General features: G+C 41.6%; 1 protein-coding gene across 2 annotated transcripts in view; it reads right to left on the bottom strand.

The window, feature by feature from the left end:
- ADGRA3 (adhesion G protein-coupled receptor A3) overlaps positions 1–17,817 on the bottom strand; it is a 180,080-nt gene that overhangs the window by 95,415 nt on the left and 66,848 nt on the right. The window contains exons 3-5 of one of the 2 annotated variants that reach the window (XM_003411288.4): positions 10,392–10,463; positions 4,026–4,097; positions 611–682 (exon numbers count right to left, since the gene is read on the bottom strand). In XM_003411288.4, coding sequence (XP_003411336.1) covers positions 611–682; positions 4,026–4,097; positions 10,392–10,463 — 216 coding nt within the window. The remainder of the gene's footprint in view (positions 1–610; positions 683–4,025; positions 4,098–10,391; positions 10,464–17,817) is intronic. The other variant, XM_010591394.3, reaches the window with a different exon arrangement.

The raw sequence follows: 17,817 nt of genomic DNA, 5'->3' as shown, positions 1-17,817 counted from the left end.
TATAAATTCTTCATGGTGTTGTTAGGTGCTGTATGTAGTGTCACTTCCAGCTCATGGCGACCTTATGTAAAACAGAATGAGGCGTGGCCTGGTCCTGTGCCCTCTTCATGATTGTTGATACTTTCGAGGCCATTGTTTTGACTATTCTGTCAATCCACCTGTTTAAGGGTTTCCCTCGTTTTGCTGACCCTCCACTTTATCAATCATGATGTCCTTTTCTAGCAACTGGTCTTTCCTGATGGCATGTCCAAAATAGGTGAGCCAAAGTCTCGCCACCTCACTTCTAAGGGGCATCCTTCACAGGGAGGGGTTATTTTATACTTTGGGATTTAATTAGTCAAGCAACAAAATATTTTCTAGTGTTAAAACAGGGTCAAGGAGAAACAACATTACCCACCAATTTATTTACTTTAAAAATAGATGAGCATTAACAGTATTCTAAAGACAAAATGGGTATCCCAGTCTGAAACTCATTCTTTTAGATTTACTGTATGTTTTTCAAAGTGGAAGCAAGTGCTCAAGTATTTCTGCAAATTCACTAGATTGTCCTCATGAAGTCTCTTTAAACCATACAATCAAATTCAAAAACTAAGACAAAATTCTTACTTACAAAGACCGTAGCGAGCCAAGATAATCAAAAGTTCCTTGAGATAATGAAGAAAACAAATTCCCTGAAAGATTTCTGGAAAAAACAGAAATAATTTCACTTTTAAAAATACTTACCATTATACATCATTTTATATTATTTCATATTTTCTAAAATCCCCATAACCATTAAGCCATGATAGTAAGAATTTATGAAAGTTATTTTAAATCTTATGAAGAGGAAGTAACTAATAAATATTTTCTCTAAGGCTGAGAAAGAAAATTACTCTTAACCTTATAAGGAGTACGTAAAACTGTAAAAAAAAGATTCCTGCTAGATGAGGATTTTTCTATCAAATATCAGGTGACCCTGAAAGCTACTTTACTGAGCATCGATTTAACAAATTAGGCCTTTAGTCATGCCCTCATTCCCACTGAAGTATTCTCCTTGTGGTCACTCAGTATCATTGAAATGAAGAAAGGGAAAATTAACTAAACAAAAAAGGAAAAGGATAACCTGAATCATCAGGAGCAGCAACACAGTGAAAGGCGTGGGTGGAATGAAACGAGTTCAAGGTTGAAAATGAGAGATTCGAGATATATGAGTGTTATTCTTGGACAAATGCCTTAACCTCCCCAGTTTCCTCTTGTGCCCATTAGGTTAAATAAATACTTAATCTTACAGAGGAGCCCTGGTAGCACAATGGTCAAGCACTCGGCTGCTAGCTGAAAGGCCAGCATTTCTAACACACCAGTGCCTCCATGAAAGGAAAGACCTGGCAATCTGCTCCAGTAAAGATTACAGCCTAGGAAACCCTATGGGGCAATTAAACTTTGTCCTATAGGATCACTACGAGTCGGAGTCAACTCAACAGCACCCAACAACCACCACAAACTTTGCAGGGCTTTGTGTGAATTAAAACTCACAGTACTCTATGGTAAACAATTTGAATAGCTCGTTAACACCCATAATTGACTGTGTATTTTCAAAGCTAGACTATGAGCTCCAGGAGGAGGTTACATGTCTGGCTTATTCACTGGAGGACCTCTAAGAGCTAGCTGTTGTTTCTTACTCTCTCAACTACTTCTTCTTTGCTTATTTACTTTTGCTAAACAAATATACGTGAATTTCTGCAAGCTAAATGTGTCTGGTGCATGATCTCTGTATATACCAAACCAAAACCAAACCTGTTGTCGTCAAGCTGATTCCGACTCATAGCAACTCTACAGGACACAGCAGAATGGCCTCACAGGGTTTCCAAGAAGCAGCTGGTAGACTTGAACTGCTGACCTTTTGGTTAACCACTATGCAACCAGGGCTCCTCTGTATATATGATACCTCATTAAATGAAGTGGAAAATGCATACAAATGGAACCTCCATCAACAGAGGAATGGATGACTAAATTATAATCTGTTCTGTACCATGGAATATCCTGTAACTATTTTACAAGCATAAATTTCATGACCTGTATGATTCTAAATCTCAGAACAGGTATCAGATAATAAATAAAACATAAGAAATGACCCAGGCTCTAAGACATGCAAAAAATTTAGCGGAGCAGGAAGCAGAGGAAATAGATGATTACTCTGACCTAGATTAACCTAACTATGACCTAAAATGATCTAACCTCTGCACTGCCCAAACCCCATTCTCTTGCCTCAGGAACGTTTCTGGTGGGTCAAACCCCTAGCCACAGCTATAAATCAATCTGGAAGTAAAATCAAAACAGCAGACTCCAGGCTCCTTTTCATTACCTGAGTCATGCTAAATCACAACAAACTTTTCCTTTACAGATGCCCAATTTCACCAATTCTTATGCAGTCCTCAGAACTTAAAAATACAAAGAAAAACACCAGTAAAATAGGAAAAGACTGTTTGCAATCTTATTGCAAGAGAGTGAAATACAATTGATTGGAATAATTTCAAGACATGGATAAAACTACACAGGAAATCAATCTTTTATTCAAAAAATGAATTAGGCCACGTATCTTATCCTTTCAAAAATTAAAGGACAACTGAAAAACATTCTCTCAAGTTTTCCGACTAAAGAAAACCTTTTGCTGTGGAGTTGATTCCGACTCATAGCAACCCTATGGGACAGAGCAGAACTGCCCCACGGGGTTTCCAAGGAGTGGCTGGTGGATTTGAACTGCCGACCTTTTGGTGAGCAGCCAAGCTCTTAACCACTGACTAAAGAAGCAGGAGCAATTTGTTCCACTCTGGCCAGTGATCTCACATCTCCTTCCTGGCTGTATAGATGGATCATCTCACTATTCAAGCACTGACTAGCTTTTTCAAAGGTAACTTAAATGAGAACAGAAGAAACATTCCAAGGAATTACACAGAAAAAGAACCAGGCACAGAAAACCCTTTCACCAAAAATCTTCGAGCCTAAATCCCCCAGTTTATAGTACAAACTATTGCCAGACTGCTTTTCCCAGAAACAGGATTTTCTGCCATTTTCCCACATAAAAGACTTTCAGTGGCTTCCTGTTACTGAGTCAGTCCTGAGGTTCCCTGTCTGCCTTTCACATACGTCAATATAAAGCTCTACTCTAGATAATCGGCCTTATTTCTAACTACTACATTGTGGATTGTCTTTATTTCAAAAATAAAATATGCTTGAGGGCTTGTACAAAGTTTTTCTATATTTATATTTCATACAAATTATAGTTGTGATAAAGAGATGGAGATCATTTAAATTTTAATGAATCCTGATGGTAATTTTGGGGGTAGTATTAAACCCACTTTACAGATGGAAAAAAAAGTTTAGAAAAGTTATATATCACATGGCCAGAGGCAAACTTCAAATGGCCATTTTACTCCACACCCCTTTCCCCTCTCAGTCTGGTCTAGCTCTCACTTTCACCTCCAAGCATTTGCTCAGCTTCTTTTAGTTTCTTAACTATGCAAATTTTTGCCCACTTTTGTACCATCAGCTCACATCTGCCCTCTTCCAAGAAGTTGTACCAAATCACAGAAGCCTTTGATCATATCTCTCAACATGTGTGCTTTCATGTGTGCAGGTAATAGTGTATCATGTTCTGTTAACACTGTATCTCCATGATTAGTCTGCAAGCTTCTGTCCCCACCTGTTTCTATCCCCTAGAGTTACCACTTTAATGTTAAATATACCATGAAACAAAAAAACCAGACCTACTGCCGTCGAGTTGATTCTGACTAACAGTGATCTACAGGACAGAGTAGAAAGAACTGCTCCATAGGGTTTCCAAGGCTATAATCTTTATGGAAGCTGACTGCCACATCTTTCTCCCATGGACCGGCTGGTGGATTCAAACCACCGACCTTTCAGTTAACAACCAATCACTTAACCATGGCGCCTCCAAGGCTCCTACACATATCATAGGTGTTCATAAAACTTTGGATACTAGTTCACCTGATTGATTACATGTGAGTAGGAAACAAAGATGTACTTACAGCCTAACCAGGTTGGTGAGCCCTCTAAATATGTCTGCATTCAAACATCCTATCCGGTTGTTTGTCAGGTCCCTAAGAAGAAGGGGGAGAAAGTGGCCACAATTAGTTTTCGTGGTCAATGAAGCACCCAGGTATCACACAAGCCTTTTCCTGTCAGCCCCTGTGAGATCTCCACCTACACTCCAAGTGAGGTAAGGATATAGCATTGAGGTGGCGTCACCATGCTTCCACTTACCTCTCGCAGACAGAGACCAAGCTCTGCTTAACTACTGTGCTCTCTACATTTCAAGTACTTTCTTCTACTCCTGCGAAATTACCCAAGATGAAGCTGGAGTTAAAAAAAAAATGGGGCCCAATATATCTTACTGTCTGCGATACAATTTCTTAGATGACCTATAGTTAATTACGCTGGGTGACATTAGACAGGAGAGCCCGATCTCAGCCAACACACAATAAATAACAGGTAAGATGGCAAATTATCAAAATGATGGACTTTTTATTTGCTCATGAACATCTCAAATTTACTGCTTTCTAATTCATTCCTGAGTATTCAGAAGTTTTGACTGTAATGAAGAAGAAAAACTTAGCTCCTTACTTTATAGATCTTGTTGATAAAGCCAGAGGGTACTTGAATGGGTTTAGGTTTTATCTATTTTTTTGGTGGTTTATTCTTCAAAAACCACTTAATCTCCCTGATTCAAATTACCTATAAACTAAAGGCAGCGACATGGCACACTTACAAAAATGCTTGATGCCTGGCTGTCGAGTGAGCTGTGGGATTGAGATGAAGGATTTAAGGTCCCATGAGAAAAAAGTGCCTGTATCTACAAGCAACTAGAGCACACACTACTACAGCACAATATCTTTAGAACCTACTGAGTTCAGCTGCAAAATGTATACCATAAGCTCAATGACAGGTCAGCTGTTGGGAATTAAGAGCATATTTTCTAATAGGAAAAATATTATAAAAGGCAAGTGTCATCCTCGACAAGAACACAAGAGACTACTTCATGCAGCATGGAGATGATACCTGGTAAAATATAAGCAATTAAATGAAATGCTACTGAAAAAGAAAAAAAAAAGTTTGTTTTTTTTTTTTGTATACTAGTACCTGAGAAATTTAAAAAAAAAAAAAAAGAAATTTACTGAAGTATAAAGAAGTAAATGGAAAACCCAAGATATCCTGCAGTATCCTTAAAGCACGCTGACGAAACTTTATTAATATTCAAGTTTCCTTCAACCTGTAACTCAGCATAGAGATACTGTTACAATGAATCTATTATCCAAAAGCTGTTAATACAGGGGTGTGGATCACAAAGGGAGAGAATTAAGAAGTGGTCTTTTCTGACAGTATGATTAATGTCTTAACCTAACCTTGGGAGAAAAAAAAGAAAAGTTGGACGAAAAAATATTCTAGACATTCTCAAACTTCAGCATCAGAATCACCTGGAAACCAAAACCAAACCAAACCCATTGCCATCAAGTTGATTCTGACTCACCGCAGCCCTTAGGGCAGAGTAGAACTGTCCCACAGGCTTTCCAAGGAGTGACTGATGGATTTGAACTGTCAACATTTTGGTTAACAGCCGGGTTCTTAACCACTGTGTCACCAGGGCTCTGAATCACCTAAAGGGATGGTTAAAACAAAGGCTGCTTGGCCCAGCCCCAGAGCTTCTATGGTGCTTCCTACTTGATGATTCACACTTCCAGGCATAGGTACAAACTGACCCATTTCAACAAAGTGTCAGTTAATACCTGGTAAAGAGCACAAAGAAAGTGGCTCTATTAAAAACCAAACTGCACTCCCTAACGGCCTAGTCACTATTTCTGGAGGTGCAGCCCATTTAGGGCTGTACTCCACACCCATCTGCATATGGATGACTGAGTCCTAATAACTGTCAAGACTCCTAGCAGCTAAACTCTAGCTATCACCCGCTCTCTCTGAAACTAGTTTCCTCTTCCATATGCAGGCTTTTCATCGACATGTACAAATCCACCAGACTGCAAACCTGGCAAGGGGTTCCTGATCACCTCTGCATCTCCAGAGCCTTGCTCATTGTTGTGCACACAGGACAGACTCAACGAACTTTTGCTGAAGGCAACTGACACTCACCTGTGCCTCACCACTTTGATTACATTGGTGTTAACTCTTCCTGAACTCTAAACCTATCTTGATCTACTACAACTGACGCCTACCAACTTACTGCCTGTGCCCACCCCCCAAGCCTTTTTATCTTCCTTATCCAGAATTCCAGCGTTCCTGGGTGACACCAACAGTATGTGCTCACCTATTAAACTAAAGGCTGGCGGTTCAAACCCACCCAGGAGAAAGGTCTAGGGATCCGCTTCGATAAAGATTACAGCCAAAACACCCTGTGCAGCTGTTCTATTCTATAGCACATGGGGTCACCATGACTTGAAATCAACTTGATGGCAGTTTTTTTTTTTTTTTTTAATCTAGAATTCTAATCTCCATTAGTACCACTGACCTACCCTCAACCTGGTTGGCTTTCCTGACTTGTTTCATTAATACCCCAAACCTTAAGCAAAAAATAAAGAAGCACAGACTTAGTGGAGCAGAAGAAAACTGGTCAGTAGTGAGATCTCCTCCAGACACCCCTGAGCTTCACTTAGTGTGTGCATGCAAAGCCTGATGAACACAACGGACACCTTATCCAAACAGATACACTATGGTAATACAATTCCCTAATGCAGAGTCTAACCAAAAATTTTAAAATAATTTTTCAAGCAGATGAAGAGAAAAACTTTTACCTATTATTCTTAACCTTCAAAACGCCTGAATCTTTAGACTGCCTAAGCGAGGCAACTGGGAGAGGAGCTACAGATGATAAATTTTAGAGGAAAGATAATCGTACTTGCAAAAGAAATAAAAATTCTGCAAAAATAGCACCACCAACTCTTAAAACTGGATCCGACTATAAAAAACATAAAAAATAACCAGGCCCCATGAACAATTAAAAATGTTAAATAAATAATAAGAAAGCATGACACTGGTTGCTGTCGAGTCAATTCTGACCCATATCCACCTGACAGGACACAGCAGAAGTGCCACTTCGGGTTTCCAAGGAGTGCCTGGTGGATTCAAACTGCTGACCTTTTGGTTAGCACCCATAGTTTTTAACCTCTATGCTACCAGGGTTTCCAGAAACCAAAAAAAAACATGAGAAAGGGGTCAGCAGAAAGGACGAGTGAAAGAAGAAAGCATGGAATTGGTCTTCCTCCCCTTTGTCCTTGGTCTCTCTCTGCTTAAGTGATTTCTCCTTATTGCTATCAGAAATATTTTTGACACCCGAATCTATTCAAGTCCACTCCATACTTTAAAACTTCTGGTAGTCCCCTCACTATCTAAAGAATAGATTCTACACTCTGTCTTGTAGCGGTTGGTCTTCGAAAGCGTGATCCCTGACCAGCCTTATCTCCCAACATTCTATCCCCCTTTCTACCTTATTCTCTGGCCAAAGAACTAAACATACTCTCCCAATAGACATGTTCTTTCACATCTATGTCCACTCTGCTTAACTTTCCCTTATTGTTCAATACACATTCAACCCTCAGGTACAAGTTCAAATCTAAATGATGGCCCTGATGGCAGGCTGTCACACTCTCAAATGTTCCCTCCTTTCTCCACCACATTATTACTGTATGTTATTTAAAAAAAAAAAAAAACTTCCGCTGCCGTCGAGTCTATTCTGACTCACAGCGACCCTACAGGACAGAGTAGAACTTCCCCATAGGGTTTCCAAGGAGCACCTGGTGAATTCAAACTGCTGCCCTTTGGTTAGCACCCAAGCTTTTAACCACTGTGCCACCAGAGCTCCAATATCTATTACAGCCCATATTAAGGAGCCTGGCTGGCACAAGCAGTTTGTAATTGTCTGCTATCTAAAGGTTGGCAGTTCAAACCCGCCCAAGAAGCTCTGTGGAAGAAAGGCCTGGAGACCTGCTTCCATAAAGACTACAGCCAAGAAAACCCCATGGAGCAGTTCTACTCTGTAACACACGGGGTCGCCATGAGTGGGAACTGACTCAATGGCAACGGGTTTGGGTTTTTTGGTTTTGTTTTGTTTATAGCATATGTTGGGCTGAATTTTCTTTAACTACCTATCCCCCAGGACCACTCCCTAGAGCCTATGCACTCTTCCAGAGAAATCAGAACATGGTAAGAGGTCAAGACTTATTAAATGTCTGATGAAGGGATGAGAGATATGTAAGCAGGTGGGAAATACGAGATGTGAGTCCACACAGCTTGAGTGAAGACAAGGGTCACTTCTCATGTGTAAGCCTGCTCACGTAGCTATTTTGAGAAGAACACAATAAGGGGATGGGGTATTATATACTTTCAGAAATAGTAAAAAAAAGAAAAAGAAAAAAAAAACTGGTCTTTAGGTTTTGAAATATTAATACATAGATAAGATATATATGAAAATGACAACACTTTACATCATTAATAGAAAGGTGCTTCAATTTATACGTTATTTACAAAAGAAAAACTTTGAATGGATTCGTAATCTGAAAATCATCTATAGATTAAGTCAGCTGGCAAAGCTAATGCAGTAACAATTTTATTAGCATCAGAGGGACATGACCTTGTACACTAAACAAATCAAATTACTGTACAAATTAATCCCTTTCTAAGATGTTTACCTGTGTTTTATTGACCATGCAAAGACATTCGACTGTGTGGATCATAACAAATTAAGGATAATATTGCGAAGAATGGAATTCAGGAACACTTAATTATGCTCACGTGGAACCTGTACACAGACCAAGAGGCACTCTGAACAGAACAAGGGGATACTTCAAGGTTTGAAATCAGGAAAGGTGTGCGTCAGGATCGTATTCTTTAATCATACTTATTCAATCTGTATGCTGAGCAAATTATCCGAGAAGCTGGACCATGTGAATAAGAACATGGCATCAGGATTGGAGGAAGACTCATTAACAACCTGCATTATGCAGATGACACGATCTTCCTTGCTGAAAGTGAAGAGGACGTGAAGCACTTATTGATGAAGCTTAAAAACCACAGCCTTCTGTATAGCTTACACCTCAACAGAAATTCTCACAACTGGACGAATAAGCAACATCATTATAAACGGAGGAAAGATTGAAATTATCGATGATTTCATTTTACTTGGATCCACAATCAACACCCATGGAAGCAGAAGTCAAGAAATCAAGATGCGTCTGCAGCAAAAGACCTCTTTAAAGTATTGAAAAGAAAAGACTTCACCTTGAAAACTAAGGTGCACCTAACCCAAGCCATGGTGTTTTCAATTGCCTCATATGTATGCAAAAACCAGATAATAGATGAGGAAGACTGAAGAATTGACGCCTTTGAATTGTGACATTGGTGAAAAATATTGAATATACCATGGACTGCCAGAAGAACGAACAAATCTGTCTTGGAAGTACAGCTGGAATGCTCCTTAGAATCAAGGAGGGCGAGAGTTCATCTCACATACTTTGGACACGTTATCAAGGAGGGACCATTCCCTGGAGAGGGACATAATGCTTGGTATCATGGATTAGATTATGTCCCCCCCAAAAAATGTGTGTATTAACTTGGTTAGGCCATGATTCCCAGTATTCTGTGGTAGTCCTCCATTCTGTGATTGTAATTTTATGTTAAGGAGGATTAGGTCACATTCCTGATTCAATGTAAAGGGAGTTTCCTTGGGGTATGGTCTGCACCACCTTTTATCTCTCCAGAGATAAAAGGAAAGGGAAGCTAGCAGAAAGTGGGGACCTCATACTACTGAAAATGCAGTGCGGGGAGCAGAGTGCGTCCTTTGGACCCAGGGTCCCTGCATGGCGAAGCTCCTAGTCCAGGGGAAGACTGATGAGAAGGCTGAGAGAGAAAAATCCTTCCCCTGGAGCTGACGCCCTGAATTTGGACTTTTAGCCTACTTTACTGTAAAGAAATAAATTTCTCTTTGTTAAAGCCATCCCCTTGTGGTATTTCTGTTATAGCAGCACTAGGTGACCAAGACACCTAGGGTCAGTGAAAAAGAGGAAGACCCTCAACAAAATGGACTGACGCAGTCGCTGCAACAATGGACTCAAACATAGCAACAACTGTGAGGATGGCACAGGACTAGGCATGTTTCGCTCCGTTATACTAAGGTCGCTATGAGTTGGTGCCAACTCCACGGCACCTAAAAACAAGAAGCTGTTATGTTAAAAGCACTCTCTTCGTTTTGCTACCATGGACCCGCCCAGGTGAACTTGTGAAAATTATTAAATATCCGTTTTTTTACCTTGTTAAATAAAGCTCTAAATAGGTTAATAGCTACTTATAAAAGGAACATTTCAAACTCATAAGTAAGCAATTCGAACACTTACAATCTTTTTAGTGATGACAGCCCCCAGAAGGCACCTGGATCTATACTACTAATAAGATTGTTTCGGAGGTCCCTGTTAAAAAATAATTAGATAAATATTATTCACACGTCAACATCGGAACAAATATTTAAACACGATACACTTACCTGCTATACAGAAACCAGCAATAACAGTAATAAAAGCAGAAAACTAAAGGCAAAAAGTTTAGAAGCAAGATCGTTCTCTGAATAAGTGGTAGAGTCATCATTCAAACTCCAGTAGTCTGATTTGAAAGCCATTTGTTTTGGTCAATAAAAGAATAAAGGGACGCAACATAAAAATAAATTATGTCCTAATATCATTCAAATTCGATTGAGCTACACTCATATATATTATCCCTACAATTTCTTCCTTACAATGCTGTACCTTGGTTATCAAAAAAAAATCAGTCACTATTTGTGTCAAATATAATTACAGGGAATGTATTTTTTTTTCCCATCTTCAAAAATAAGCAGTTGTAAAAAGCCAGGTAATTTGGCTTTTCATAATTTCTCCTCACTCAGCTTGTATGATTAGGGTTTCTATGAAGTAAAGATACAGGCTGGAGGTTCAAGTCCACCCAGAAGCACCTCGAAACAAAATCCTGATGATTTACTTCCAAAAAATTAGCCATTAAAAATCCTATGGGGCAAAGTTCTACTCTGACATGCATGGAATCGCCACGAGTCAGAATCAATTTGACAGCAACTGGTTTTTTGGTTAATAACTTACAATATATAGGTCAAAGCAAAGATTCACAAGCCTATACATCATGGCATCTGGCAGGAATCACAATTCATTGCCATTCTTCTCAAAGGAGCTGGCTCGTCCATGTAAGTACTCTGCCACTAGGTGGCAGCAGTGAGTCACAGTAATATCCCTCTGTCAGTGTGGATCTGAGACAGGAGCCATGGCTGCTTCTCTTCTCTGGATGCCCTGCTCTCTGTACCAGTTGAAGACTCTCAAGTCATCCCATACGAGTGTTCTGAAGAGAAGTGACAGTCAGCTACTGGAGGACATGGAAGCAGAATAAAAAGTGCCTCACTTCTCTAGACCAGTGCCTGTGCCGCACTTCAGCCCTGAGGTGGCCTGTTTGTCAGGAATCACTCAGAACCTGGCCCACTGAACTCCAGGTGGCCTCTGCAGCCTCAGGGAGCCTGAAGCCAGACCACGAACCAGAAACTCCTTCCAGCTTATCTGCTCCTTGGAGTCTTCCCCTACAATGGCAAAATTACCCTTCTCTGACACAGTACATTTGAGCTTGCTACCATGCTACTCTTCAACACTCTATATCGCTCCAGGATGCACACACAGTTGGTGGAACAATACAGAAGAGCAGAGGGATGCTCAAAACAAAGTAAGGATAGGAGGTACCTCAAGGGATTCTTTTAATCTCGTATCTGTTTTAACTGGGATTGAAAAAGTCTTGCTGGAGTCTATCCTAGACCACTGGTGTCACCTGTTATCACAACTGAGGTGACTGGTGTCTCTGAGATCTCTTCTGTTGCTCAATCATGGACATTCTAGTCCATGTCCATGTCTAGGCAGTCTAAATTACTTATAGAAAAAGTCAGCAGGTTGCCTTCTCAGTACCCCTCCAACTCAGAAAGCACTTGGCTTCCCTTCTCTACGTGTACTTAAGGACTCCAGGGTCATCTTACAGCAGGGAGCACTGACACCTTGCATTTTCTTCCATCCCATTAGAGAATCACATTTCGATTTTACTCTTCAAATTCTTGCCGTCCATGAGGGAGACCCAGGTTCCTTCCCGACCAACACACCATCTGTGGAGGCTTGCGTGTTGCTACGATGCAGGACAGGTTTCAGAGCTTCCAGAATAAGAGTAGGAAGAAAGGTCTGCTGATCAACTTGTGAAAATCAATCAATAAAAGCCCTGTGAATCACAATGGTCCAATCTGCAACCAATCATGGGAATGGTGCAGGTCTGGACAGTGTTTCATTCTGGTGTACGTGGGGTCACCACGAGTTGGAGGCCAACTAGACAGCATCTATTAAGAACAACCACTGCCACCAGCTAGTGAAAACCAACAGACGTGTGGCCTGATTGATAACAAGTTATTAATTTTTTTCTAACAGGTAATTCTTACTAGCAAAATAGCACAAGTTACAACACTGGGGTTGGTTTCAGGATAGGTTTCCTGGAGCTTTCACAAAAACATACTGATGAGGTTGGAAATTTCAAAAAAACATATTGATGAGGTGTTTGTCCTTCATTTACTCTCTAAGCCCAGCATTCTTGACATGTCATTGGCACAGTGCCTTACCACACTAACCATGCTCTGAATGCATCATCAATCTATCAGATTGCTTAGAAATTCTCAAAAACACTTCTACAGAAAGGCATCTCGTGAAACCTGCGAACATATTGGCCCTCAGCACATCCCATTCCAACTTTTCCCATGTCTCCAGCGGTGTCTTTAGAGGGATGCGGGGGCTGAAGACCTCGCTAGTGACACTATCAGAGGGGGTGACACCAAAATGACTGTCTAAGAAAATATCCCTGTAGTTAGTTATAGTAACATTTAAAAACATTTTTCGTACGGATTTCATTTTACTTCGAACCACAATCAATGTCCACAGGAGCAGCTGTCAAGAACTCAAATTACGCATTGCACTGGGCAAATCTACTGCAAAAGACCTCTTTATAAAGTGTTAAAAAGCAAAGATGTCACTTTGCGGACTAAGGTGCACCTGATCCAAGCCATGATGTTTTCAATCACCTCATATGCGTGTGAAAGCTGCACAATGAATAAAGAAGGCCAAAGAAGAATTGGTGTCTTTGAATTACGGTGCTGGTGAAGAATATTGAATATACCATTGACTGCCAGAAGAATGAATGAATCCATCTTGGAAGGAGTACAGCCAGAACGTTCCTTAGAAGCAAGGATGGCGAGACTTCGTCTCACATACTTTGGACATGTTATCAGGAGGGACACGTTATCAGTACGCTGAAGAAGCACATCATGCTTGATAAATCAGAGGGTTAGCAAAAAAGAGGAAGACCTTCAACAAGATGGACTGACACGATGGCTGCAACAATGGGCTCAAGCATAACAACTGCGAGGATGGTGCAGGATCGGGCAGTGTCTCGTTCTGTTGTGCACAGGGTCGCTCTGAGTTGGAGCCAGCTCAATGGCACCTAACAGCAAGCTTACATGTATCAGTATACGCACAAGGCTACAACTCTACACTAATTTACTTTTTGCACCTCCTAATGCCCTCCAGTCAGAGCTGTCATCATTACCCAGTTACAACGAGGCTCCGGATCACATGGTTGCACACGCACACACTACAAGCACGCGCTGTCGTTACTGTTGCTGCCAGTATTTCTACAGGCACTGATTTTGTCAAACATTCTGGTGTTTTATCAGTATCAACCTATACCAATAACATTTTTGAGAATGAAGTAATAATTAACGCAAAAGAAGGAATGACATGCAGGAATTACGATTTACAAGTAAAATTAGGACAAAAAGCATTGCTAAGGATTCTATATGGTCTGGTACAGGAGGAGGTCGGGGGGTGACGCCAACCCTAGCGACACCACTGCGTGTCTCACCCACATTCTAACCCACCAGGCATTCTTCAGTACGGATCTAGGGTTAGGGCGGTACATCCCCCCATCGGAGCCAGGTTTCTCCCAATGAAACTGAACTCCCTAGTAACGCCATAATTTTTTTTTTTTTAGTGTTTTCATTTTTTTTTTTATTAACTTTTATTGAGCTTCAAGTGAACGTTTACAAATCAAGTCAGACTGTCACATATAAGTTTATATACATCTTACTCCATACTCCCACTGGCTCTCCCCCTAATGAGTCAGCCCTTCCAGTCTCTCCTTTCGTGACAATTTTGCCAGCTTCCAACTCTCTCTATCCTCCCGTCCCCCCTCCAGACAGGAGATGCCAACACAGTCTCAAGTGTCCACCTGATATCATTAGCTCATTCTTCATCAGCATCTCTCTCCTACCCACTGTCCAGTCCCTTTCATGTCTGATGAGTTGTCTTCGGGTATGGTTCCTGTCCTGTGCCAACAGAAGGTTTGGGGACCATGACCGCCGGGATTTCCCTAGTCTCAGTCAGATCATTAAGTATGGTCTTTTTATGAGAATTTGGGGTCTCCATCCCACTGATCTCCTGCTCCCTCAGGGGTCCTCTGCTGTGCTCCCTGTCAGGGCAGTCATCTATTGTGGCCGGGCACCAACTAGTTCTTCTGGTCTCAGGATGATGTAGGTCTCTGGTTCATGTGGCCCTTTCTGTCTCTTGGGCTCTTAGTTGTCGTGTGACCTTGGTGTTCTTCATTCTCCTTTGCTCCAGGTGGGTTGAGACCAACTGATGCATCTTAGATGGCCACTTGTTAGCATTTAAGACCCCAGGCACCACATTTCAAAGTGGGATGCAGAATGTTTTCATAATAGAATTATTTTGCCAATTGACTTAGAAGTCCCCTTAAACCATGGTCCCCAAACCCCCGCCCTTGCTCCGCTGACCTTTGAAGCATTCATTTCATCCCGGAAACTTCTTTGCTTTTGGTCCAGTCCAATTGAGCTGACCTTCCATGTATTGAGTGTTGTCCTTCCCTTCACCTAAAGCAGTTCTTATCTACTAATTAACCAGTCGCCATAATTTTTTAAAATGGGAAATGATTATTAAGCATAGGTATAAAGTTGATGCTCCAATGACCATACCTAAATATCTCGGTGATCAGAATCCAGGTCACCTTATATTCCACAAGAAGAAAAGAGCTTTGTCCATACTGGCAGTGCCTTTTACTTTTTTTTTTTTTTTTGCAACCCAAGTTCTGAGGCATTTTCTAAATAAAACTCTTCTCTAAATAAATTGTAAATACCTAAAAAAAGGCCCAGAAGTGTCTTCACCAGCTCCATTTAGACAGCAGTAAAAAAACAAAACCGCCATCTATCTGTCAGTGTGTTGTACTCTGGTGGTTTGCGTGTTGCTATGATGCTGGAAGCTATGCCACCAGGATTTCAAATACTAGCAGGTGGACAGGTTTCAGCAGGACTTCCAGATGAAGAGACACTAGGAAGAAAAGCCTGGTGATCTACGTCCAAAAATTAGCCAACGAAAACCCTATGGATCACAACAGGACACTGTCTGTCTTGCTTTGGACATGTCATCAGGAAGGATCACTCACTGGAGGAGGACATCATGTCTAGTGAAGCAGAGGGCCAGCGAGGGCAAAGACGACCCTCAGTGAGACGGAATGGCACAGTAGCCACGGTGATGGACCCGAATGTGACAGCAATCATGATTATGACAAAGGACTGGGCAACATTTCCTTCTGTTGTACATCCAGTCGCCACGAGTTGGAGTCGACTGGTCGGCAGCAATCTACCTAAAAATAAAGTCTTAGAGGATATCTGGGTAACCTCACAAGTACCTACCCTTCCCTTTGGGCTTCATGCCAGCTTTTAGCTCTACTTTAAGTAAAAAGATGGTTCCTAGTGTAGCAATTTCAACGGAAAGATTTAAATTTTACAGAGAATAACTGCTATAAATGCCATGACCCCAGCATTCCTTATCCCCAAATACCTGCCTAGGGTCCCAAAGACACTGTGGATGACACTATCCACAGCCCCTCTCACTGGTCCTCTGCAAGAAATGCTCCCCTGTGGGCTTTCTCTTGGCCAGCACCTGAGAGCCTCTCCAAGAAGGTTGGAACTGATGGGACATGAGTGGCCCTAGGGAGAGGAAGGGGATGGAGTATACCCCAGCTTCCTTGGGGTAGAAGACCACTCTGAGGTGGCTCTCAGTCACTCCAAGTCCCAGGTGCCCACGGTAGGAACCTACTTACTAGCATATCGTATTTTCATTTTCTTCTCTCCTTCTCACTGTCAACTACTCCCAAATATGAGTACTTTCTGGAACTACTTCCAAAATAAACCCACTGGAATGTAAAACCTCATCTCAGGGCCTGCTTCTGGGGAAATACAGCTTAAGATATTGTAAATGTCAAACACCCCCAAGTGGTGCAGATGATGAACGCACCTGGCTGCTGTGATGGTTAAGGTTGGCTGGGCTATGATTCTCAGTGGTTTGGCAATTACGATGTAGTTTGGTGGTGGTTGTTGTTGTTAGGTGCCGCTGAGTCGGTTTCAACTCACAGTGACCCTATGTACAACAGAATGAAACACTGCTCACTCCTGTGTCATCCTCACAATCGTTGTTATGCTTGAACCCATTGTTATATCCATCTCATTGAGGGTCTTCTTCTTTTTCCCTGACCTTCTACCTTACCAAGCATGATGTCCTTCTCCAGGGAGCAATCCCTCCTGATAATGTATCCAAAGTATGTGAGATGTAGTCTCGCCATCCTTGCTTCTAAGGGACATTCTGGTTGTACTTCTTCCAAGACAGATTTGTTTGTTCTTCTGGCAGACCACGGTATATTCAATATTCTTCGCCAACACCACAATTCAAAGGCGTCAATCCTTCTTCAGTCTTCCTTATTCATCGTCCAGCTTTCACAGGCATATGAGGCGACTGAAAAAAACATGACTTGAGTCAGGCACACCTTAGTCTTCAAGGTTACATCTTTGCTTTTGAACACTTTAAAAGAGGTCTTTTGCAGCAGATTTGCCCAATGCAAAGCATCTTTTCATTTTGATGGTGTGGCGTGTATCCAGTATAAGTAGACTTGCTGGCAAAGCTCGCTGGCTCCTGCTCGCTCTGGATCGTACGACTGGCTCCTGTTCATCTGACCTCTGGTTCTTAGGACTTGAGCCAGCAGCTTACCTGCTGGTCTTGAGTTCATCGGCCTCCGCAGCCTGTGAGCAAGAGGCCTGCTGTCTAACCTGCCCATCTTGGGTTCACCAGCCCCTACAGCTATGTGAATCAGGAGAAGCCTCCACAGACTTGGGACTTTCCAGCCTCTACAACCACACGAGCCATTTCCTTGATATAAATCTCTCTCTACATACACATTTATACACTTCACTGGTTTTCCTTCTTTAGAGAACCCAGCCTGCGACATCTGCTAAGCCGAAGGCTGGAGGTTCAGGTTCACCCAGAGGTGCCCTGAAAGAAAGGCCTGGCAATCTACTTGCAAAGAATCAGCCACTAGAAACTCTATGAAGTACAGTTCTACTATGACAGGCAGGGTTGCCATGAGTCAGAATTGACTTGATGGCAACTGATAATGTGAACAATACAAATGACTGCTACCATTTATTTAATGTTTCATAACTGCATTGAGAGATTTTTTTTTTTTTTTTTTTTACCCTGCAGCAATTCTCCCTCACTTTATGGGAATCTCCCCCACCCCATGTCCCCAAGCCCACCCCTTCCTCTTGCCTGGTTAACTCCTACTCATGGTTTGGGCCTTGGGTTAAACATCATTCCTTCCTCCAAAAAAAATACATCTGAATAA

The sequence above is a fragment of the Loxodonta africana genome, chromosome 5 (assembly GCF_030014295.1).
Source record: "Loxodonta africana isolate mLoxAfr1 chromosome 5, mLoxAfr1.hap2, whole genome shotgun sequence".
Classification (NCBI taxonomy): Eukaryota; Metazoa; Chordata; class Mammalia; order Proboscidea; family Elephantidae; genus Loxodonta; species Loxodonta africana.
Note: the sequence above shows the minus strand (reverse complement) of the source record. Positions and strands in the feature narration are given on the sequence as shown.